The 22084-nt window shown below is 42.8% G+C and overlaps 1 protein-coding gene across 1 annotated transcript in view; it reads right to left on the reverse strand.

Moving 5' to 3' along the window:
* The window catches only part of ZNF451 (zinc finger protein 451), a 347114-nt gene that overhangs the window by 51850 nt on the left and 273180 nt on the right, over positions 1-22084 (reverse strand). The window contains 1 exon segment of the mRNA XM_029595684.1: positions 12637-12726. Coding sequence (XP_029451544.1) covers positions 12637-12726 — 90 coding nt within the window.

Consider the following 22084-nt stretch of genomic DNA (forward strand, 5'->3'; position numbering starts at 1 on the left):
ATCCTCAATTAGCAGTAAGGGATTAAATATCCCCAAAAAGGTTTCACATATTGATCTGAGTTCCTCAAATAGTGGCCCATGGATTAAATTCCCCCCTCCCAGCCCAATCCCAGATCTCTTATATCCTCCCACCAGGATACCTCCCATCTCAGGGGTCTTAGCCACCTTCGGGGAAGCCGCCTTCCCTGCGACTTGCAAGTACAAAAGAAAAATATAGGCAAAGCCTCAGGTTGCAAAAAAGTCTAATAAACACCCAGCAACTGATCAGCACTCAGTGCATGTGGAATATAGTCTTAGAGAATAGCTACCTCATTAGTCAGTGTACTGGTGGTGCTTGTGAGGATCTAGTAGAGCCTCTTTGGCGTTCCAGCCATTTAGAATTACCAGCTCGCTGCCATCTTGGTATAGTAGGTAGTCTGCTGATTTTGGATTGTGAAGGAGCTGCCGTTATCGGTAGAGACAGATTAGCTTTGCCAAAGGCTGCAGACGCCTCTTCCATATCCCTAACCCTGTATGTGGCACCATCAACCGTAAATAATAAACTAAATGGAAACGTCCATCGATAGCGGATATTTTTGTCCTGCAGTACAGTAGTAGCCGGACGCAGGTCAAACCTTTTGAGCATAGTCGAGGCTGCCAAATCGTTAAAGATATTCAATTTATGATTTTCCCATATCTACTCTTTTTCTTTCCTGGAGGCAGTATAGATAAGAGTTTTTTCTTGAAAAGTCTGAAGGCACGTTAATATATCCCTGGGTTTTTCAGTGTTGCGGGGCCCCTGTACCCGATGAGCCCGTTTTATATGAAAAACTTCTGCTCTCGGTGCCGGCTCTATCTCTCCTCCATCCTCGATCAGTAGTATAGCGTTAAATATTGTCGTAACTACATCCGTACAGTTAATGTATTCGGGGAGCTCGGGGACTCCTCTGATGCGAATGTTATTGCGGCGGGATCTGTTTCTAAATCCTCTACTTTTTCATGTAAGGACTTAAGATTGGCCTGAACTTGCTTCGAGTCGTCCGCCATTTTATGTAAATCCTCCTCGTGCTGTTCAACGCGGATCTAAATCATCAACGCGGTGCCCCACTGCCGCTAACTCCTCTCTTACCTCGGATATAGAGGTCAGCAAATCTTGCTTGTGCTGTTTGAGGTCGCGTCTGAGGTCTATAAACCACTCTCTGAGTTCCGTACGGGTAGTAAGCTCAGAAAGTGACTCAGGGGCGGCGTGTTCAGAATCGAGCTCCGAGGTCTCGTTTGGGGCCTGCTCCGCTGTCGTGTCCGCTGAGTTATCAAGCGATTTAATATAAGAAAATTGTGTAAGGTCCGGATTTTTGCGCTTCGACGTCATCTCTTCTATTCAGGGCGGAAGCCTAGGGTGTTATTAGCTGATAAATTGGGAAATTTCGTGCTTTTCGGGCTTTGTAAAAGAAACGCCGCAGGGAGCTATCGCTTCAGGCAGCCATTCCCGTCTGTGACGTCAGCGCGCCCCCCACTGCAGGTGCATTTTAAAGGGTACTTTGCTGCTGCCCCAAAATTTTGCTGCCTGTGGCAATTGCCTCACTCTACTTAATGAAAAGAACTGCCCCTGAGCGGGAAGATGAGGGAAAGGAAGGTGATAATGCCAAGGAGTAGAAGGGGAGGGAAGGTGATGATGTCAGGGAGGTGGAGAAATAGATAAGGATATTACCAGGGGGATAGAGGGAGAGGTAAGGGAGGAAAAGACGATGATGCCATGGGGTGGAGAGTGAGGGAAGAAAAAGAAGGTGATAACGCTAGAGGATGGGGGGACAAGTGAGGAATGATGATGCCACTTGGAAGGAGAGAAAGGAAGGAAGGGTGATGATGCCAGGGGTGTGGAGGGAGAGGGAAGGGTAGAGGTGATAATGATGTTGCCGGGCAGGTGTAAGTAGGAAGGAACAGAAGGTGATGATACCGGGGGGGGGGGGGGAGGAAGAGAAAGACGTGAAAGTGATTGTGAGCCATGATTAAGTGAACCACAAGTTACATGTGTGGCGACACAAAAAAGATTAGGGACCACTGCTCTTGAATACCAATACATCTCCTATTGGAAAAACAAAACACGTTTGACTGCTACAGATCCTGACAAACTACACACTAGCAGAATACCTCACTTCAGTCATACATACAGAACATGGACAGATCCTTATCAAATACTGAATAAGTGACCACAAATTTGAAACATACCAATGAAAAGGTATGAGCTAGATTTATTTATTTATTTAACAACTTTTAATATACCGACGTTCGAATGGCACATCACGCCGGTTTACAAGTAACTCAAATAAAGGAGGAATTACAATTAACAGGGAGCAGGGGATGGTAGCAGGCCAGAAAGAGGAGAGGGGTAAGGGAGACAGGAGAAGAGAGGGAAAAAATAGGTAGCATGAAATAGAGAATAAAAAACAACCGTCGAAATAGAAGGAACTTATTTACAGAAGGATCTATTTACAATAGTTGCAACTAAAATAAGATTGTTTACCTCAGTTTAACTGAACAATTTTGTAATATTGCAGTACGATAAAATGAAAGGGCGGTCGGGGGATGGCAATGAAATATTGCCTTAGGATAAGGGGGAGGGCGGGCGGGGGGGGGGAGTAGACTAGGAGAGGGGGACTGGGTGGGTGCGTCTAGGTTTGGTTGGTTTCAGGATAGGCCTTTCTGAAAAGCCAAGTTTTGATACCTTTTTTGAAGGTGGCCAGGCAGGGTTCAAGGCGGAGAAAGGTGGGAAGGGAGTTCCAGAGTGTAGGGCCCGCTATGGTAAAGGCCCTTTCTCTCGTGGAGGAGAGATGAGCAATTTTAAGGGAGGGAGTATGTAGGGTACCTGCGAGGGAGGATCTGGTTGGACGGTTGGTTATACGGAAGAGAGGCGAGTCCTTGAGCCAGGGATTGGTTTTGTAGAGCAGATTGTAAAGGATGGTAAGAGTTTTATACTGTATACGAAAGGAGATGGGTAACCAGTGGAGGTCCTTAAGTATGGGGGTGATGTGGTCTCTTTTTCGGGTGTTAGTTAAGATTCTCGCCATGGCGTTCTGTAGGATTTGTAGGGGTTTGATGGTCGACTCTGGGAGGCCAAGGAGGAGGGAATTGCAGTAGTCCACTTTGGAGAGGATAGTGGTCTGCAGGACTAGTCGGAAATCTTGTGTGTGGAGCAGTGGTTTAAGCTTTTTCAGGATGTGGAGTTTGTAAAAGCCCCCCTTTAGAAGGGATTTAATATGAGCTTTGAAATCGAGGCGCTGGTCTAGTTCAATACCAAGGTCTCTAACAGTCGGTGATGAAGCGGGGGGAAAGGATATGTTATTGGGGGGTGAGAGTTCAGGTTGATTAGATATAATGAGTATCTCAGTTTTAGAAGCATTAAGGGCAAGGTGGAGGTTGGATAGTAGTGAGTTGATGGATGTAAGATATGAGTCCCAGAGTTGGAGGGTTTCTTTTAGTGTATTTTGGATGGGGATGAGGATTTGAACGTCGTCGGCATATAGGAAAAAGTTCAATCCTAGGTCGGAGAGCAGGTGGCACAGGGGCAGTATATAAATATTGAAGAGGGTAGAAGAGAGTGAGGACCCCTGGGGAACTCCTTGTGTGAGAGAAATGTGAGAAGATTCAGCTTTGTCAATTTTTACTATGTATTCTCTGTGGGAGAGGTATGAGGAGAACCAAGATAATGCAGTGCCTGCGATACCTATTTCTGCTAGGAGGGAAAGTAGGATTTGATGATTGACCGTGTCGAAGGCAGCTGAGATATCAAGGATGGCGAGGAGCAAAGATGTCCCTTGGCCCATACCTGAGGATGGTGTTGGTGATTGCTAGCAGGAGATTTTCAGTGTTACGCTCCTTACGGAATCCAAATTGGGATGGATGTAAGATGTGGTGGTCCTCGAGGAAGTCAGATACTTGAGAATTGACTACCTTCTCGAGTACTTTGGCAATGAGAGGCAGGTTGGAAATAGGCCGATAGTTTGCTGGGTCAGAGGGGTTGAGGGATCTAAAATAATAGATCTAAAATAATAGATCTAAAATAAGCAAACATACAGACAAAACTGCAATGGAAACTCAGAGCCAAACTCTGCATGCCCTACACGACCAGAGAAATAGAAGGCGAAATGCATCTCTTCCTATAATGAACAAAATACCGCCCCTAAAAGTGACATATTCCCATCATTAAACCAAAATTAAAATGCTCGTCTATCTTTCTTGTCTGGACATTTTATTTTTCTAATCGCGTTGGTCCCAGTCTAACTTTTCAATTTTCCAGTGTGTCCTCATTTCATGGCTTCTCTCTTCTCCTGTCTTCATTTCCTCCCCGTCTCCAACACTGGCCTTTCCCAATCTCTCTTCTCTATTTCTCTTTTCACTGCCATTTTATCAACCACTCACAGCTAGATTTCACCCATCCTTCTCCCCCTTTTCATATCCCGCTTACCTACCAACCCATCAATTTTCCATCTCCCATTTCCCCAGACCCTCCTTCCCTCAACCTGTTTCCCCCTTTTTCTGCCAGGACTGCATTTTCAAAGTCAACTCCCCTCCCAATAAACCCCATCTTGTCCCCAGTCTTCTTCTCAACCTCCCACCAGTCTTCTCACCCTGCTCCCACTAGACCAGTGATTTCCCCTGTTCTCAGGTTTGCTCGCTTGTCCTTGTTTGGGTAATAGGATCCCTCTCTGTGGTGATGGAACAGAAAGAAGTCAGATAGCAGGGACCAGGGATCCTGTGCTGTGAAAGTTCTTCTACTTTCACAGCACAGGATCAGTGGGCAGAGAGACAAAAATATGAAATATAAAGACATTAAAATTAAGAAAAATACTAACAAATCAAAATAAAGAGCAAGAATAAATTCATATCAGCTTTACAATTGTAAATAATTAAATAAAACTTAAAATCAGCCACCACTTCTTGTGCTGGTTTGTATACCTTGCAGTTGCTCCTCCTTTCCTACGCCCTCCCTTACTCCTCACTGATTCACCCCCCCCTCCCAATCCCTGACAATCTGATCTGTCTCTTCCCCCCATCCCATCCCCCCATATGACCTGGTTCCTCCCACCCCTTTCTTCCTCCCAGTATGATCTGATCCTGTTTTCTTTATTCATCCCATGCAGCCCAATCCTCCAGAGCTGACCAGCAGGAGAATAGCACTATCTCCGCATCTCCTTCGGCAGTAACTGTGGTCTCCTTGGATCCATTTCCTCCAGCACATGTTAGAGACAGATAGAAATCCTGGGAAGGAAGGAAGGAGCTGTGCCAACAGCGTCAGCAGAGCCATGCTTAGCCACTTACAGCAGTAGCGGGGGCCAGCAGTACTGAGCTCTGAGGGACCACAGGAGGAATCAGAACCAGCAGAGCTCTTCACTTTGTTCAACCACCACACAAACACTGTCTCTATCTTCCTTCGCTCATGCAGGCCATTGACGCCGCTCTGTCTTCTCCTTTCTTTGCCTAAAGAGGCTAACAAGATCATGCTAGCATTTTTGTCCATACAAAAAACAAAATCCTGCAGCTGATTTAACCCCCCCCCCAAAAAAAACCCCACAAAACAACACACAACTACATCTTAAAAGCAGCTTCATTTGGCAGAAAAAGCATAGACTTGGCAAAACTGCAGAGCTGTTAGAGAGTCTAAGGCATTCACTTTACATAAGAACATAAAAACATGCCATACTGGGTCAGACCAAGGATCCATCAAGCCTAGCATCCTGTTTCCAACAGTGGCCAATCCAGGCCATAAGAACCTGGCAGGTACCCAAAAACTAAGTTTATTTCATGTTATCATTGCTAGTAATATAGCAGTGGCTATTTTCTAAGTCAACTTAATTAATAGCAGATAATGGACTTCTCCTCCAAGAACTTATCCAATCCTTTTTTAAACACAGCTATACTAATTGAACTAACCACATCCTCTGGCAACAAATTCCAGAGTTTAATTGTGCGTTGAGTGAAGAAGAACTTTCTCCGATTAGTTTTAAATGTGCCACACGCTAACTTCATGGAGTGCCCCCTAGTCTTCCTATTATCCGAAAGAGTAAATAGCCGATTCACATCTACCCGTTCTAGACCTCTCATGATTTTAAACATCTCTATCATATCCCCCTTCAGCCGTCTCTTCTCCAAGCTGAAAAGTCCTAACCTCTTTAGTCTTTCCTCATAGGGGAGCTGTTCCATTCCCCTTATCATTTTGGTAGCCCTTCTCTGTACCTTCTCCATCGCAATTATATCTTTTTTGAGATGCGGCAACCAGAATTGTACACAGTATTCAAGGTGCGGTCTCACCATGGAGCGATACAGAGGCATTATGGTATTTTCTGTTTTATTCACCATGCCCTTTCTAATAATTCCCAACATTCTGTTTGCTTTTTTGACTGCTGCAGCACACTGAACCGACGATTTCAATGTGTTATCCACTATGACGCCTAGATCTCTTTCTTGGGTTGTAGCACCTAATATGGAACCCAACATTGTGTAATTAGAGCATGGGTTATTTTTCCCTATATGCATCACCTTGCACTTATCCATATTAAATTTCATCTGCCATTTGGATGCCCAATTTTCCAGTCTCACAAGGTCTTCCTGCAATGTATCACAATCTGCTTGTGATTTAACTACTCTGAACAATTTTGTGTCATCTGCAAATTTGATTATCTCACTCGTCGTATTTCTTTCCAGATCATTTATAAATATATTGAAAAGTAAGGGTCCCAATACAGATCCCTGAGGCACTCCACTGGCCACTCCCTTCCACTGAGAAAATTGTCCATTTAATCCTACTCTCTGTTTCCTGTCTTTTAGCCAGTTTGCAATCCACAAAAGGACATCGCCACCTATTCCATGACTTTTTACTTTTCCTAGAAGCCTCTCATGAGGAACTTTGTCAAACGCCTTCTGAAAATCCAAGTATACTACATCTACCAGTTCACATTTATCCACATGTTTATTAACTCCTTCAAAAAAGTGAAGCAGATTTGTGAGGCAAGACTTGCCTTGGGTAAAACCATGCTGACTTTGTTCCATTAAACCATGTCTTTCTATATGTTCTGTGATTTTGATGTTTAGAACACTTTCCACTATTTTTCCTGGCACTGAAGTCAGGCTAACCGGTCTGTAGTTTCCCGGATCGCCCCTGGAGCCCTTTTTAAATATTGGGGTTACATTTGCTATCCTCCAGTCTTCAGGTACAATGGATGATTTTAATGATAGGTTACAAATTTTTACTAATAAGTCTGAAATTTCATTTTTTATTTCCTTCAGAACTCTGGGGTGTATACCATCCGGTCCAGGTGATTTACTACTCTTCAGTTTGTCAATCAGGTCTACCACATCTTCTAGGTTCACCATGATTTGATTCAGTCCATCTGAATCATTACCCATGAAACCTTCTCCATTACGGGTTCCTCCCCAACATCCTCTTCAGTAAACACCGAAGCAAAGAAATCATTTAATCTTTCCGCGATGGCCTTATCTTCTCTAAGTGCCCTTTTAACCCCTCGATCATCTAACGGTCCAACTGACACCCTCACAGGCTTTCTGCTGAACATTCTGCTTACATCCCAGGTCAATTATGCCATAGAAGGGCCCAGAGAAATAAAAGAAAAACTTGGGCAACCAATTATAAAAAAGGGTTCCCATATTAGCATCTCAGACCATTGCTCCATGCGATATATGTACATGGATAGTAACACAAAGGTCTAATTCATTTTATAAAATAGGGGAGAAAAAAAAATCCCTGTGTGGTTTTAAATGACTTCTGGCACCTGATCCCAAGCCTGCTTCTGACTGTACATCTAGCTCAGAATCAAAACCCTCCACATGCATCCCAGCACCCTAAATGCTAGGATTCTTTACCTTTCTTTTACATCCATTTTTTTCTTAAATACCATCCACTTACTTTATATTTGGTCAGTTTCCTGTGAGCTTCCAGCTAAGTCAGAGCCAGCTTCTACTGGACTTATAATGTTATGAGCCTTCAGATGCAACTACGTGGGATTTTTTCCCCATTTCATCTTCTTTTCCAATCCACTCGGCTAAATCACTATAGTGATAATCCCGGACCAGGAGCTATTAATCAGGACTCTGTCCAGAGCCCTGCAATCCTGGGTCCTAAGTCTGACCACTAGGCCATCACATCTGTACAATGACTGAGACTCGCTTCCCTCAGGGATTGTAACTGTTGCCTCTGCATCATTCCCAGGTACAGTCTGGAAACAGAAGACCTGAGCTGGGAATTGAACCCAGGTCCTCTATACGGCAGTGCGCAACACTGCCATTAAGCTGGTCCTTTCTTTACATTTTGTATCAAAGGTGAGTAAGATGTATCTCAAAATGAGAACAAAAGAGATGGCACTCCAACTTGGAAGGAACTACAGGATTTATAGGATCCTTCACTTTCAGCCCAAAACTGATCTTCAGCCTTATTTTATGTGAATTGAAAAGCTGGGGATGCAGTATTTCAAGATCTTCCTTCCCTCACTGTTGGAAGGCAGTGCAAGCTGAAGAGTCTGCTGCATTTAAGTCCCACCCTCTCTCCCCCCCAACCAACCAAAATGCCTCAAATCTCTTCCCGGTGGCTAAGTCTTCCTACAGGAGCCAAGAGGAGCCACGCAAGCTCAGTTCAGTGTGACTTCATCGCTGTGCATCAGGGATCTAACTCACACACAAAGTTTTGACCTAAGTGGTTGCTTTCCCAGCGTACGGAGATGAGGTCACATTAAAACTGAGCCTGCATGACTCCTTTTGGCTTATGTAAGAAAGCACGGAAGCTGTCAGAAGGGTCGGGCTGCTGTGAAGCTGAAACACTGGCCAGAGTGCAGCTCCACTGTCACACACCCAAACACATATAAGCGGCAGCCCAAAGCAAGGTTAAAAGCCAGGCCTCCCTTCCAGAAGAACTTCCTGGCAGGGTCCCTGCAGAGGCACTGTAGAGCATGGGAGCCACAACATGAACATGCTGCCAAAAATGGGAGGAAGAAGAGCCTGAGCCACCACAGCCAGTAAGGATGAATGCTGTTTTGGGGGGGAAAGATTCTTGGGGAGAAGGGGATTTTTGGAAGAAGGTGCAGGAGATTAGGGAAAGGGAGGAGGAAATGCTGGGGAGAGGGGGAAAGGTATCACTTAAAGAATCATTTGAGAGGGAAGTCACATAAGGTGGGTTTGGACAGTGGAAGGAAGACCCAAGTATGATCTGTCCTGGCTCCTGTCCACCAAAATAAACTCCAATATGCACCCAGAAAACCTATGAGTAATTCTTTTCCACTGAATTTCTCCCATTTTTATTCTTGTCATAATTAACCCTAATAAATTCCCAGGAAAAATAATAAAACTCAAAAATGAAGGTCCCTAAAGATTTAGATCATCAAACTGGAGACAAGTTGGGATTATAACAAACACCAGTTTTCTTTTAAAGTTGAGAGCCACTCTTGGATAATTTGCAGCACTATGCTTCAGACTGAAGAAGTATTTTGGTAAGGAGTTTCTGGGAGTACTCCCAGTGTTAGGTAGGACACAATTGCCTTTACTATGTCCTGTTCTCAAGCAGGTAATTTAAGATTCATCTTGCCTTCACTGTTTACCTTAATGCCAATGAACAAAAATGTTTCAGTGGAGATTAAAAAAAAACAAAACAAAGCTGTATTTCAACCTCAGGAAAGTCAATTGGGCTGGAAAAAACCCCTAAGGGGCCAATTTACTATGCTGCAGCAAAATCAGATGTTAACACATATTAAAAACAAATTTTATCATAAGTGTTTTCTGCTGCAAAACACTGCATTAAACCCAGTGTTTAGTGGCAAAAAGCTGATGTGTTATTGCCATTGGTAACTGAAGACTCAATGTAGGCTGCAATACCCCATCCCTTCACCCGAGTGAGAGGAAAAGGACCTCTGATCAGTTGAAGGTATGGTCCCTTCTTGGCTGAACCAATGCACCCTGGTCTCAAGACTCCATGGCCCAAAGGAAACCTCACCAGTGCTCCTCTCTTCCCACTGGAAAAACACTCCCGCCTACCCCCATCTGATGGTGTGCAATAAATAACAGGGTAGGAGAGTGCCCCCAGAGGCAAATGCAAAAAATTAGCTACACTTCAGGGAAATATAAAGTTTTTGGAAGGTGGGGGTACAAGGGGCTTAATGTAGATCACAATGCTTAACTTGATTTGCATTAACCTATTTTAATATTGGGTGACTTACATCCATTTGCATGCAATTCAGCTCATAGAGAGGTAACTTTCAAACTGGCGCATGGGTGCGCATTAGCCCATGCGCAGATACACGGCCATTTTATAACTTGCACACACATATGCGTGCATGTTATAAAATAGCCTGGTTGCGCAAAAATGTGTGCCCGATATTAAGTGGGCATGCAAATCCCGATTCTACCGTGTAAGTCAGGGTATTTTATAACAGAAGCATGTCCATGCCATTGTCAGTTTCACCTGTTCATTCACCAGTTCCCTTGTTAAGAGCTAGAACCTCCAAACCCCCTTGGTTTGATAGACTGCACCCCCCCCCCCCCAAGTTACCCCAGATCCTTTAAACCCGGCAGAAAGCAGAGCTGCTTACCTGTAATAGGTGTTCTCAAAGGATAGCAGGATGTTAGTCTTCACACACATGGGTGACATCATCAGATGGAGCCTGGCATGGAAAACTTTTGTCAAAGTTTCTAGAAACTTTGACTGGCACACTGAGCATGCCACTAACCACGGGAGAGGGGTGTCCCTGTTCAGTCTAATAACAGAGTTCGTGAAAAAAGAAAATAAACTGAGAGAAACTGAACTCTGCAGAGTGGCGAGCAGGATTCGTGAAGACTTACATCCTGCTGTCCTTGGAGAACACCTTTTACAGGTAAGCAACACTGCTTTCTCAAAGGAACAAGCAGGATGGTAGTCCTCACACATGGGTGACTAAGTAGCTCCAGGCTGCTCCCAACAAGTGCAGCATAGAACAGGTGCCAAAATGCACAACAACTAGAGCTGCAAGAACAAGGGTTGCAGGCCTGCACCCACAGCTGGGGCCTATGGAGGAAGAGTTGGGATCTTATGGCTGAAAGAGATTTTGGAGGACTAACTGTCCGAACCGACTTTCTCGCCAGCCATCCTTATCCAGACAATAAATGCGAGGCGAACGTGTGGAGAGAACTCTAAGTCGCCGCTCTGCAAATCTCATGAATAGGAACTACACACAAGTGAGCCACCGAGACCAACATGGCTCGCATGGAGTGAGCCTTGACATGGCCTTCAAGTCTTAAACCCGCTTGAGCATAGCAGAAGGAAATACAGTCCATAAGCCAATGGGACAAGGTCTGTTTGGATATCGCGACTCCCAATCTGTTTTTGTCAAAGCAGACAAAAAGTTGAGTGGATAGGCCCAGAGCCTGTACAGTCATCAGATCAACATCCAAGCCGTGAAAGCAAGGGCTTGGAGGTTGGGTGGTGGAGCCTGCCCTGGTCCTGAGAGATTAGGTCTCGAACAGTCCCCAACCGAATCGGGGGGCATGAGGCCAGCTCCCGAAGGGTCGGAAACCAGACCTGATGGGGCCAAAAGGGGAAGATCAGGATCATGGTGCCCTGGAGCGTTTCTGAGATGAGTGGAAGAGGAGGATAAGATATGAGTCCTGTGCCCCATTGAATCGAAAAGGCATCCATCGATCTGCTGTTCCTCCGGCCTAGGGAGCAGAAGCAGTCCACCTTTCTGTTCTCCAAGGAAGCAAAGATGTCTATGTCCAGGTTCCCCCACGAGTGAAAGATCCAGTTCTCTACTTCTCAACTGAAGGACCACTCGTGAGGTTGGAAGGCATGGCTCAAGGAGTCTGCCAGGGCATTGTCCACTCCTGGGAGGTACGCAGCCCTGAGGAGGATGCCATTCTTGATGGCTCACGACCAGATGTGGACTGCCTCCTGATAGAGGGCAAAGGACCTGTTCCCCCTTGATTGTTAAGATACCACATAACTACCTAATTGTCGGTATGAACAAGGTCAGCCTTGTTCAGGAGCTCTTCCCTGAATACCTGCAGGGTGTACACATTCGCTCGCAACTCCAGGAAGTTGATTTGGAACTGTGATGTGACTTCCAGTCACATCACAACAAGGTTTGGTTATTCTTGCAAAGAACGAATGCATTGCTGACAGGATCCAAAATCAACAAGACTGATGCCTGCTGTTTCTAAGGGCGAATGAATCCTGCCACTCAACAATTAAATTAAACATACTCTATTACCAGTGTTGAAGGTAGCCATGAAGAAGTTGAAATGAAATGCATGCCAGAATGTCAGAGCGTTCTGCCAAGCAAGGCTGTTACAATTACAATAAATTTTCAATAATATTTGCACTTTTTTGTTTTGTTCTCTCTATTGCTATTTAAGTGTGTACTCCAAGTGGATATAGCACCTCCCATTCAAACCAAACGCCCATGACAAAACCAATATGTTTCTCAGGAATTGTTGGAGTATATTTTTTGAATGACTGTTCACTTATGTAAACCACATTATGCTATCCTCTGTTTATATGTATCACAAAAATGTGAACAAAACATATAAGCAGATGATGGCTGCCTATTTTCCTTCCAGCTGCAGTATTACAGACCTCACTTTATAACTTGTGATATTCTTGCTTCCTCATTAATCCTATGTGCTTACCCCAAACCTTCTTGAATTCAAATACTGTTACAGCCTCAAATGCCTCCATCACCTCCATTGGGCAGCTGTCTCCTATATTCATCACCCTTCCTGTGAAAAAATATTTTCGTACATTACTCCTGAAACTACCCCTATTTAAGCCTCGTACCATAACCCTTTATTCTAAAACTTTTACACTAAGAAAATGCTTATTTCTTATGCTTAATATATATGTGAGGTAATTTATTTTATTTATTTGTTGAGTTTTATATACCGTCATTCGGTGAAGCCATCACAACGGTTTACAAGATTCAAAAGGTAGTATCTTAACATATGCTAATTAAGGGTATAACAGGATACATATTATATTCTAAGATGAGCGGATAAGGGGAAATGGAAAGGGAAAAGATTAGGGGGGGATGGAAGGTGGGTGGAGATGCTGTGGGGGGTGAAAGGAAAGAGTGGGGAAAAGGAGGGTTACAGGGGTGGGGAAATTAGTTAAACAGAAAGTTATTCATCTTTAAAGTCCGACAAAAAAATCATATTTGATTGAGTCGGGTTTGCTTGGTGCTGGTCTATTTCTTGTTTTTGCGTGGTTTCGGTTGGTAATTCTGTTGGGTGTTTGGATGTTTGATACTTGATTGTCAATGTAGACTTTGTAAAACAGCCATGTTTTTGGATCCTTTTTGAATGTTTTGAGGTTAGGTTGGGTTCTCAAGTCTTCTGGGAGGGAGTTCCATATTTTAGGGCAGGCGATGAAAAATGCTCTCTCTCTGGTTGCTGTCAAGTGAGCATCTCTGATTTGGGGGGGGGGGGGGGGAGACTGTTAAAAGGCCTGTGTTGTTTAAACGTAAGTTTCTTTGGGGATTCTGGGGAGTTATGTTTAATCCAGTTTGACCTTGATGTTCATTGTGTAGTAATTTGTGTATGATGGTCATGGATTTGTCTTCAATTCGGGATTTGATTGGAAGCCAGTGTAGTGAAATCAGTATTGGTGTTATGTGATCATTCCTCTTTGTTCCAGTCAGAATTCTGGCTGCTGAGTTTTTCAGAATCTGGAGAGGTTTGATGTTGGAGTATGGTAGTCCGATCAGTATGGAGTTGCAGTAGTTGATAGTTGAGAACATGAGTAGCTGTAGTACAGTTCTGAAGTCATAAGGGTTAAGAAATGGTTTCAGATGTCTTAGGGTTAGTAGTTTGAGATATCCTTCTTTGATTTTGTTTGATATATGGTTCTTGTAGGAAAGATCTTTGTCAATAATTATAATAATTGTTATATTATTATAATAATTATTATAATTGAAAGTTTTACATACCTTTGCCCCTCTATTAGGGTATACATACATATCGGTCCGCAAGTCTTTTCTCATAGGTCTTATATTGTCCTCCATCGGACTCTCAACCCTGTCTATATCCTTTTGATGATATGGCCTTCAGGATTGGAGAAAACACTTCAGATGAGGTCTCAACAATGATATGTACAGAAATATCCCCTCTTTTTTCTGCTGCTCATGCCTCTTCCTATCCACCCTAGCATTCCTGTCACCTCTGTGTTGTCAAACCCAATAGCATAACTAACACTGTACCAAGACACAGCTACGCTGGATCCTATTTTGGGATTTATTTGTGGTTACCTGTCCTACATAATCCCTTCTTTTGCTCTCCATTTTATCTAGAATTCTTGATAAACCATGTGCATGCGTTTAAGAGAGTACATATCAAGAATATTAAAAACAAAATAAATACTACTAGTTTTCCTGCCGCCCTAGCAGCACTCTGCAAAACAGATGCTGTATCAAATGTAAATTAACTACTGAAGCCTATTGGGCAGTCATATTGTAGATACATAATTTTATATATGTTAGAAATAGTAACATTCCTTGTTATAGACTTGTAGATCAGCTTGGATTCTGGGTGGTTTTAACCACCTTTCTAGATGGAATCTGAATTTCTGATACTCTTTTCAGCTTGGATCTCCCTTATTTTCAGACTGATGTAATACTGATGCGCTAAAAACATGCGTCCAATCTGGACGCATTTTTTATTATTTTTTTTAACACATGCAAAATTACCTCTCCTGGGCACTCGATGCAATAGGCAAATGAGCCGCTGCACGAAAAAGGATGCGCTAGGGATAAATTGTGCTGCTCTAGTGCGTCCATGGCATCGGACGCCCAGGAGAAGTGGCTGTGCACGGGTTAGGAAAATCGACACTCATCAACTGAACAACTGTTTTCCTAACCTTAACACCAGCAAATTTTTTTTTTTCACATTGCTGCTTTCTGTGGTTCTTCCGACTTAATATCGGGGCACCTCAAGACTGAACGTTAGCTCCGGTACTGGCGTTAACTTTTTAGGGTAAAAATGTGCACATCAGGCACACATTTATTTTTTACATTTAGGGGTACTGGCTAATAACCTCATCAATATGGCATTTTCATGTGATGAGCACTATTAGCTAAGTTGTGGTTTGGACGTGCGTTTTGGATGCACGAATCCCTTTACTGCATAAGGGAATATGGACACGCGTCCAACTGTGGGTTAACCTATGCGCTAGCCTGAGCGCACAGTATTGCATCGGCCTGTTTAAGAGGGAGATCCAAACTGAAAGTCCTATTTATGTAAGGACTATGTAGCAGATGAAAAGAGATTTCTCAAGTACTTTATTTTTGTGTTCTCTTTGTATTTTGTTGGTTTAATATAGTCTTCTCTCATGTATAAAAATAAAATCTTTCAATAAAATTATTTTAAAAAAAGCATATATTTTACACACATATATGTGTGTATGTGAAATTTAAAGCAATTAATTTATAACAAAATAATGTGGAAGTCAATGTATTTGTTATAAAGATGGTTTCTTGTACCAATTAGTGTCACAAAAAAAATAATCCCCCTTACCCTAAGGCATTTAATAAATACAGCAACAACTTGTAACAACTATGCAAAACAGGCCAAACTTTGCTCAAACAACTGTATCGGGTCTTGGTGGGGGAAATGTTACTCTTTATATTCTACACTTAAGAGTTTTCTATGCAAATGAAAAACTTAATAAAACAAAAGTAATAAGACCATGAGAGTTAAGATTACATTAGGCATTTAGTGTTTGCCTTAACTGATAAAGCCTGTTTATGATGTTCCACTTTACTTTTCTGACAATCTAGTTGTACAAAGTTTAGAGTGGTTTTCCTGGGAATTACAAGTTACTGCTGTAACAATTATGGTGTCTGATTTTCTATGGGGATAAAACTGCAGTTTTGTTCCAAAGTTCTCAACTACTGAATAGAGCAGGGGTGGCCAACTCTAGTCCTCAAGAGCCTCAAAGAGAACTTGTTTTCAGGATATCTGCAATGAATATCCATGACAGATTTGCATGCAGTGCCTCCACTGTATACAAATCCATCTCATGCAAATTCATTGTGCATATCCTGAAAACCAGGCCTGTTTGTGGCTCCTGAGGACTGGAGTTGGCCACTCCCAAGATAGAGCAAAGCCAATTTTCAGTTTAAATTACTGTCTACGTCTCACTAGCTGTGTGAAGATCTTGCTGCTGTTCGCAATTGCCACTTTAAAACATCCAAAAACTGACTGCCTTCCTAAGTCTCTTCCAAGGTTTCATATTTGATGGTGTTAAGCAACAACCACCAAACAAGAAACATGCTGTTTTGTATTTAACAAGGGAACCAAAGGAAAATAGGGCAGAGGCCAAATGGCTTATAAGTATTTATGTTGCAACCTGCATTACTAATTTAGAATCCTGGCCTCAATCTTCCCCTGGGTGGGGAGGGAATAAAACACTCAGCATGTGATGAAGGGTTTATAGTCACAAATATATTAAGTTACTCCAACAGATAAGTACCAACTGCAATCCATTTTTGACCTTTATTTCTATGTATCCCAGTGGACAAACATGGCAACCACTCTACTTTCTGAAGTAAAAGATAGAATGTGATGGCAGATAAGGCCCATTTAATATGCCCTATTTACTTTCTGGTTTGATATCATAGACCCACGTTATCTCTAGTTTTCTCCGTTTTTGCAAATTGGGATCTTTTGTGCTTTCTTGAATTCTATTATTGTTGTTCTCCACTACCTCTACCGGGCGGTTGTTCCATGAAGTTTTTTGGGGTTTTTTTTTTTTTACTCAGCTGTTTCTTCCTCTCCTTTGGACTTCCAGCTCAACTGGAACCAGAGTGGGAATCTGGCACCAAAAGACTTCATTTGCAACTTGGATTTTCCCCATTTTATATGTCTGTGCCCAACTTAATTAGTCTAGTTATTGCAATGACAGTCCTTGGCCAGGGGCCATGCACCATGCATTATTTACCAAGGCTCCTTCCAGAACCCTGAAATTATGGACTCTAAAACGGACAACTAGGTGTTGCCATTACATAACAATTGACACTCACAGCTTTCAGGACTTGCAAATGCTGCCTCCACAGCATTCACAGTCACAGCTGGTCCAAGAAACAGAAGACCTGTGCCAAGTATCAAAGCCAGATCCTGTATTGCCACTGAGCTCTCCCCAAAAAATATTTTCTGATGCAGCTCCTGAGTCTCCCTTGGAGCCTCATACCATGCATGACCTTGTATTCTAGAATGCCCTTTCTATTGGAAAAAAAAAAGTTTGCATCTTAAGAATTTATACTCAAGGGTTTTTTTCTGCAGCATCTCCAGCCCCACCAGACCAGGAAGCAAAATCCAAGCCTGAGAATCAAACCTGAGTCTATACAGCAGTGGCTTGACCACCACTGCATAAAGTTAATCTCTGGAGGAGTTTGAACATCTCCATCATAAATCCTTGTCTCTCCTCTTTTTCTAAGACATACATATTTAGGTCCTTAAGTTCCAGGCCCTGCACCATTTTGGTGACCCTTTTTTGGGATGCCTCTACACTATCCTTTCAGAAGTATGGTCTCCAGAATTGGAGACAATATTCCAGATGACCTGTTCAAATGCTTTATCACCTCATTTCTCTCTATGCACCCCAATATTCCTCTGACTCTGGCCTTGTTGCACTGTTTCATCATCTTGAGATCATCAGATATGAGCAACCAGAGGACACTCTCCTGCTTGCATAGAAACATGATGGTAGAAAGACCATATGAACTATTTAGTCTGCCCATCCATATACAACTGCTCAGTTCTACAATCCCAACCATTTCCTCAGAGATCCCTTGTGCTTGTCCCATTCTTTCTTGAATTCATGCATTCATTTGCATGCATAAAATTAACTAAGGCATGCAGAGCAGTTAGTTACTAGTCAATCTAATGGAAATACAATAACGTAGCTGGTGTAAAACAAAACCAGCTGTGTTATTGTATTGCATTTGAAGGTGTAGGTTTTTTTTCTCCAGGGACCTTGGAATGCTAATGTGCATCCTGAGGTACACGGGATGCCACTTAAAGGGCCTGTTGACCCCAAAATAACTACCCTTTCTCCATGAAGAAATCCCCCTAGGGGTCTGGTAACAACCCTATCCCTCTCCACCGTCTTTGGAGGCTGCATGGGCCCAAAAAGTAAAAAAAAGAAAAAAAAACTTAAGAACATGTCATACTGGGTCAGACCAAGGGTTCATCAAGCCCAGCATCCTGTTTCCAACAGTGGCCAATCCAGGCCATAAGAACCTGGCAAGTACCCAAAAACTAAGTCTATTCCATGTTACCATTGCTAGTAATAGCAGTGGCTATTTTCTAAGTCAACTTAATTAATAGCAGGTAATGGACTTCTCCTCCAAGAACTTATCCAATCCTTTTTTAAACCCAGCTACACTAACTGCACTAACCACATCTTCTGGCAACAAATTCCAGAGTTTAATTGTGCGCTGAGTGAAAAAGAACTTGCTTGGTGACAGCCGCCCCCCCCCCCCCCCCCCCCCCCCCCCCCTTAACCTCTCCCATTAGATGCAAAATTACCCCTTACCTCCCTGGTATCATGACACTCCAGTTGCTACCCCCAACAAAAGCCATAATCTCTGGGGTCTAGTGGACTCCCCTCATCCCTCATTCCCAAGAAAAAAAAGCCCTGTCTAGGGGGCCCCGGATCCTGCCCCTCAAAGATGCGTTGGTGGGCTAGAGGGGGCCCGGAACTCTCCTAGCTCCAATTGACACCATTTTCCAAAATGATGCTGACCGGCCATTGCCCTTCTCTAATTATGGGGCAACGGTTGGTTAGCACCATATTGGAAAATGGTGTTGACCAGGCTCTGCCGTTTCATGGAGATATGTTATCATCAGATGTTTTTCCACGTTAAACATAGCTGCAAAACTGCTGCAGGGAGGGGTGAAATACTGTATCATGGGAACACCCTCCTCCCCCACGATATTTCACCTCCTGCGATAAAATATCATGGTCTGATAAATTACCCCTTTAGATTGCTCCTCATTTTGGATGCTCCTTTAGGATTGTCCACTCTGTTGCAGATCTTAATGATATCTGCAAAAAGATAAACATATCCTATTATCTCCTCTGCAATCTTACTAACGAAGCTACTGAATGTCAGGACAGATCCCTAAGGCATTCCACTCGGCACCCCTCTTTCCTCAGCATGACCACCCATTTACTACTATCTTCTACTGTCTATCATGCGGCCAGTTTCAAATCCACCTTGTGGCCCATTCAGAAACTGCTCAGTTTATGAGCTTCCTATGTGCAGGACAGTGTCAAAAGCTCTGCTGAAATCCAAGTATACCACATCCAATGCACCCTGCTGATCTAGTTTTCAAGTGACTGAATCAAAGAAATTGATCAGATTTGTTTGATAATTTCCTGCCACCCACTGGATTCAAGACACCTTTCTATCCCTTTCCTTTAGCAAAGTTTCCATTAATTTTCCCACCAAGATTAGAATAATTGACCTGTTGATTCCAACTTCTTATTACTTTTCTCTGGGGATAAGCAGGACAAATACATCCACACAAATGGGCGATATCATCAGATGGCACCAACAGAGATGTTCTCTTCTAGCAAAGAAAAATGAAGACTATCTAAGCACATGCAGGGATTCTACATAGCCCATGAGCCCCCTCAGTCTTTTTTGTCTGCTGAAGTAAACGGAAGTATTGCTCTCCCTCTCTTCAGCTGCCAACAGGTTTGTTTTATTTTTAGCATTTTTAATTTTAGTGAGCTTTCACCTTGTTTATATTTTGTGTTCTCCTTTCAATTGTCTCTTTATTCTTTTTGAGCCTTCAAAAAATTATTCTAGATTTTCTTGAATCTTTCCGTATGTCAGACAAAGGATCTCACTCAGGTAAAATGCCTTTCAAATTATGTTCTCATTGTCATCATAAGATGTCTAGCCAGGACCTCCATGACTTGTCTGATGTTTGGGGACTTCACTTGATATATCTGCCTGCTCAGCAAGTGGAAGACTGTTCCCATGAACTCAAATTAATAGAGCTCAAGGTTAAATATTTTTCTTCCCCATCAGATAAGGAGAAAGGGATTTCCTCATATAGACCAGAACTTAACTTGAAAAGGTCATACTCAGATTGCTGAGTTCCTGCGCAGAGCAAAAGGCATCCAGGGAAAATTTTCCATCAGTGACATCGTCTTCCAAAAGACACCAGAACTGAAGTCTTCAAAGCTGAAAACCACAGGGATCAGATTGGAGCTGAAAACATAGGCACCGTCTGCACCATCAACCTCAGTGCTGATATCATCTGCACCAATCCATCACTTTGGAGCCATAAATCATTCCAGTCAATTTTATTCTACAATACACCGTTCAGCCTCTACTGAACATCATATCCCTTTGTTCAGAGATTGTCGATGGATTTTGTTCATTCTTACATTCCTACAACTCCACAACAGTGTAAGAAACTGATTTAGAAAAGTTTGTAATGAAACTGCAAACAACTCTCCATAACACCTCTTTAGTGACCTCCACTATTAGTATATAACCCATTTAGTGGTTCATCATCAAAAGAAAGGGAGCCTTCTAAGAATCCATTATTAGTTATCTCAGATTCCGATGACACTGCCCTCTTATGGATCTCGCTCTTTTATCTACTGCAAACTCCACAGATTTTCTATCTGATCCATCTCCAGAAATAAAGAAGAGTGTAACACCACTGGATAGCATGACATATCCTTTTATTCAAAAGATGGCTACTGCCATTCTTTTAATTTAGAAGACAAACAAAGCTGTCACTGAAGAATTTCCTAGATTTTTTAAGTTCATTCAGCCTCCAAAGCTGTGTATGGCCATTCAAATACATAAAAAGCTTCAGATCTCCAACTTAAGATCTGGCAGAAATCCTTAAACTTGCCCCAGCAAACAAAAAAAAAAAAGGGGGGGGGGAGAGACTTCAGGTATAAAGTCCAACAGTGTCCAGGACACAAGAGGGATCAGCTTTCTCATGATTCTGTGGTTGTGCAAGCAGCTCTAAAAAGAGTAAAGAAGTCTAACTTTGCCTGCTCCATGGAAAAAATGCCAAGCAATTAAACATGGCGAGCAGAAAAGTCTTTCAATCAGCAATGCTTCAAGCAAGAATATCTGTGCACTAATTTAAAATGGTGAATATTTATACAACACATTTCACTTTATCAAGCAAACTACAATCTCTCTAAGTCCAAAGTTGATACTGATTTCCATTTCAATGCTATCAAAAAACGTGCAGCATGCAACAGCTGTTGTATCAACAGTCTCTGGAACTAGTCAAGTGACTGGTTTCCCTACAATCCCAAAAGATACAACCCTGGTGTTAAAGAAAAGGAACATTTTACAATTTGTTCAGTTATTCACTCCACCCTCATCCAGAAGGCATGAATATGGGGGCACCCCCACATACATGCATATAGGAGCCCTCCTGCCCACACCCACGCCAACATAAGGGAGAAGCTGTATTCGAAAATTTACAGAAGAGCATGGGGTATCTAACTGCACATAAGTCTTACCATTATTTCAGCTCTTTTCTCACATAAAAAGGACCTATGTGCTTTATGCCAGATTGTCCTCCACATCTTCAGTTCCAACTGGAACCCCAAGTCCTCGGCCCATATCCTTTCCACCTTCAGAGTAGGATCTCAGTCTAGATAAGTCTGCGTGATTGCCCTATACAATACTGAGCATACTTTTCGCTTAGTAAAATCCTTTGCAAAGGCTAATTCTACTGGTGTAGGACCAGTCCATCGCCAACCCTCTCCCTGCATTTTCCTCAATACTTCAACTCAAATGATCATAGTATGACTGGGATTGATCTGAAATCTCAAATTCACTTTGGAGTTCTTAAAAAGATTTAACTCTGCTCTCTTCATACAGATCATTCAAACAGCACAACTCTACCTCCCACCATTGTTTTGCCCCATGACTATATGTGTGGAACGACAGTGACGGGTTTTTCCAGAGAGGAGAGAAAGCCAATGGACCCACATCACTGATGCCCAGCCCTCTGCATAACGCCCTCCAGGATTTGATTGTACAGGCTATAGCAGGGCAGTTCCGTCAAGTCTTCCCACCCCCAATGACAA

The sequence above is a fragment of the Rhinatrema bivittatum genome, chromosome 3, assembly GCF_901001135.1.
Source record: "Rhinatrema bivittatum chromosome 3, aRhiBiv1.1, whole genome shotgun sequence".
NCBI lineage: Eukaryota > Metazoa > Chordata > Amphibia > Gymnophiona > Rhinatrematidae > Rhinatrema > Rhinatrema bivittatum.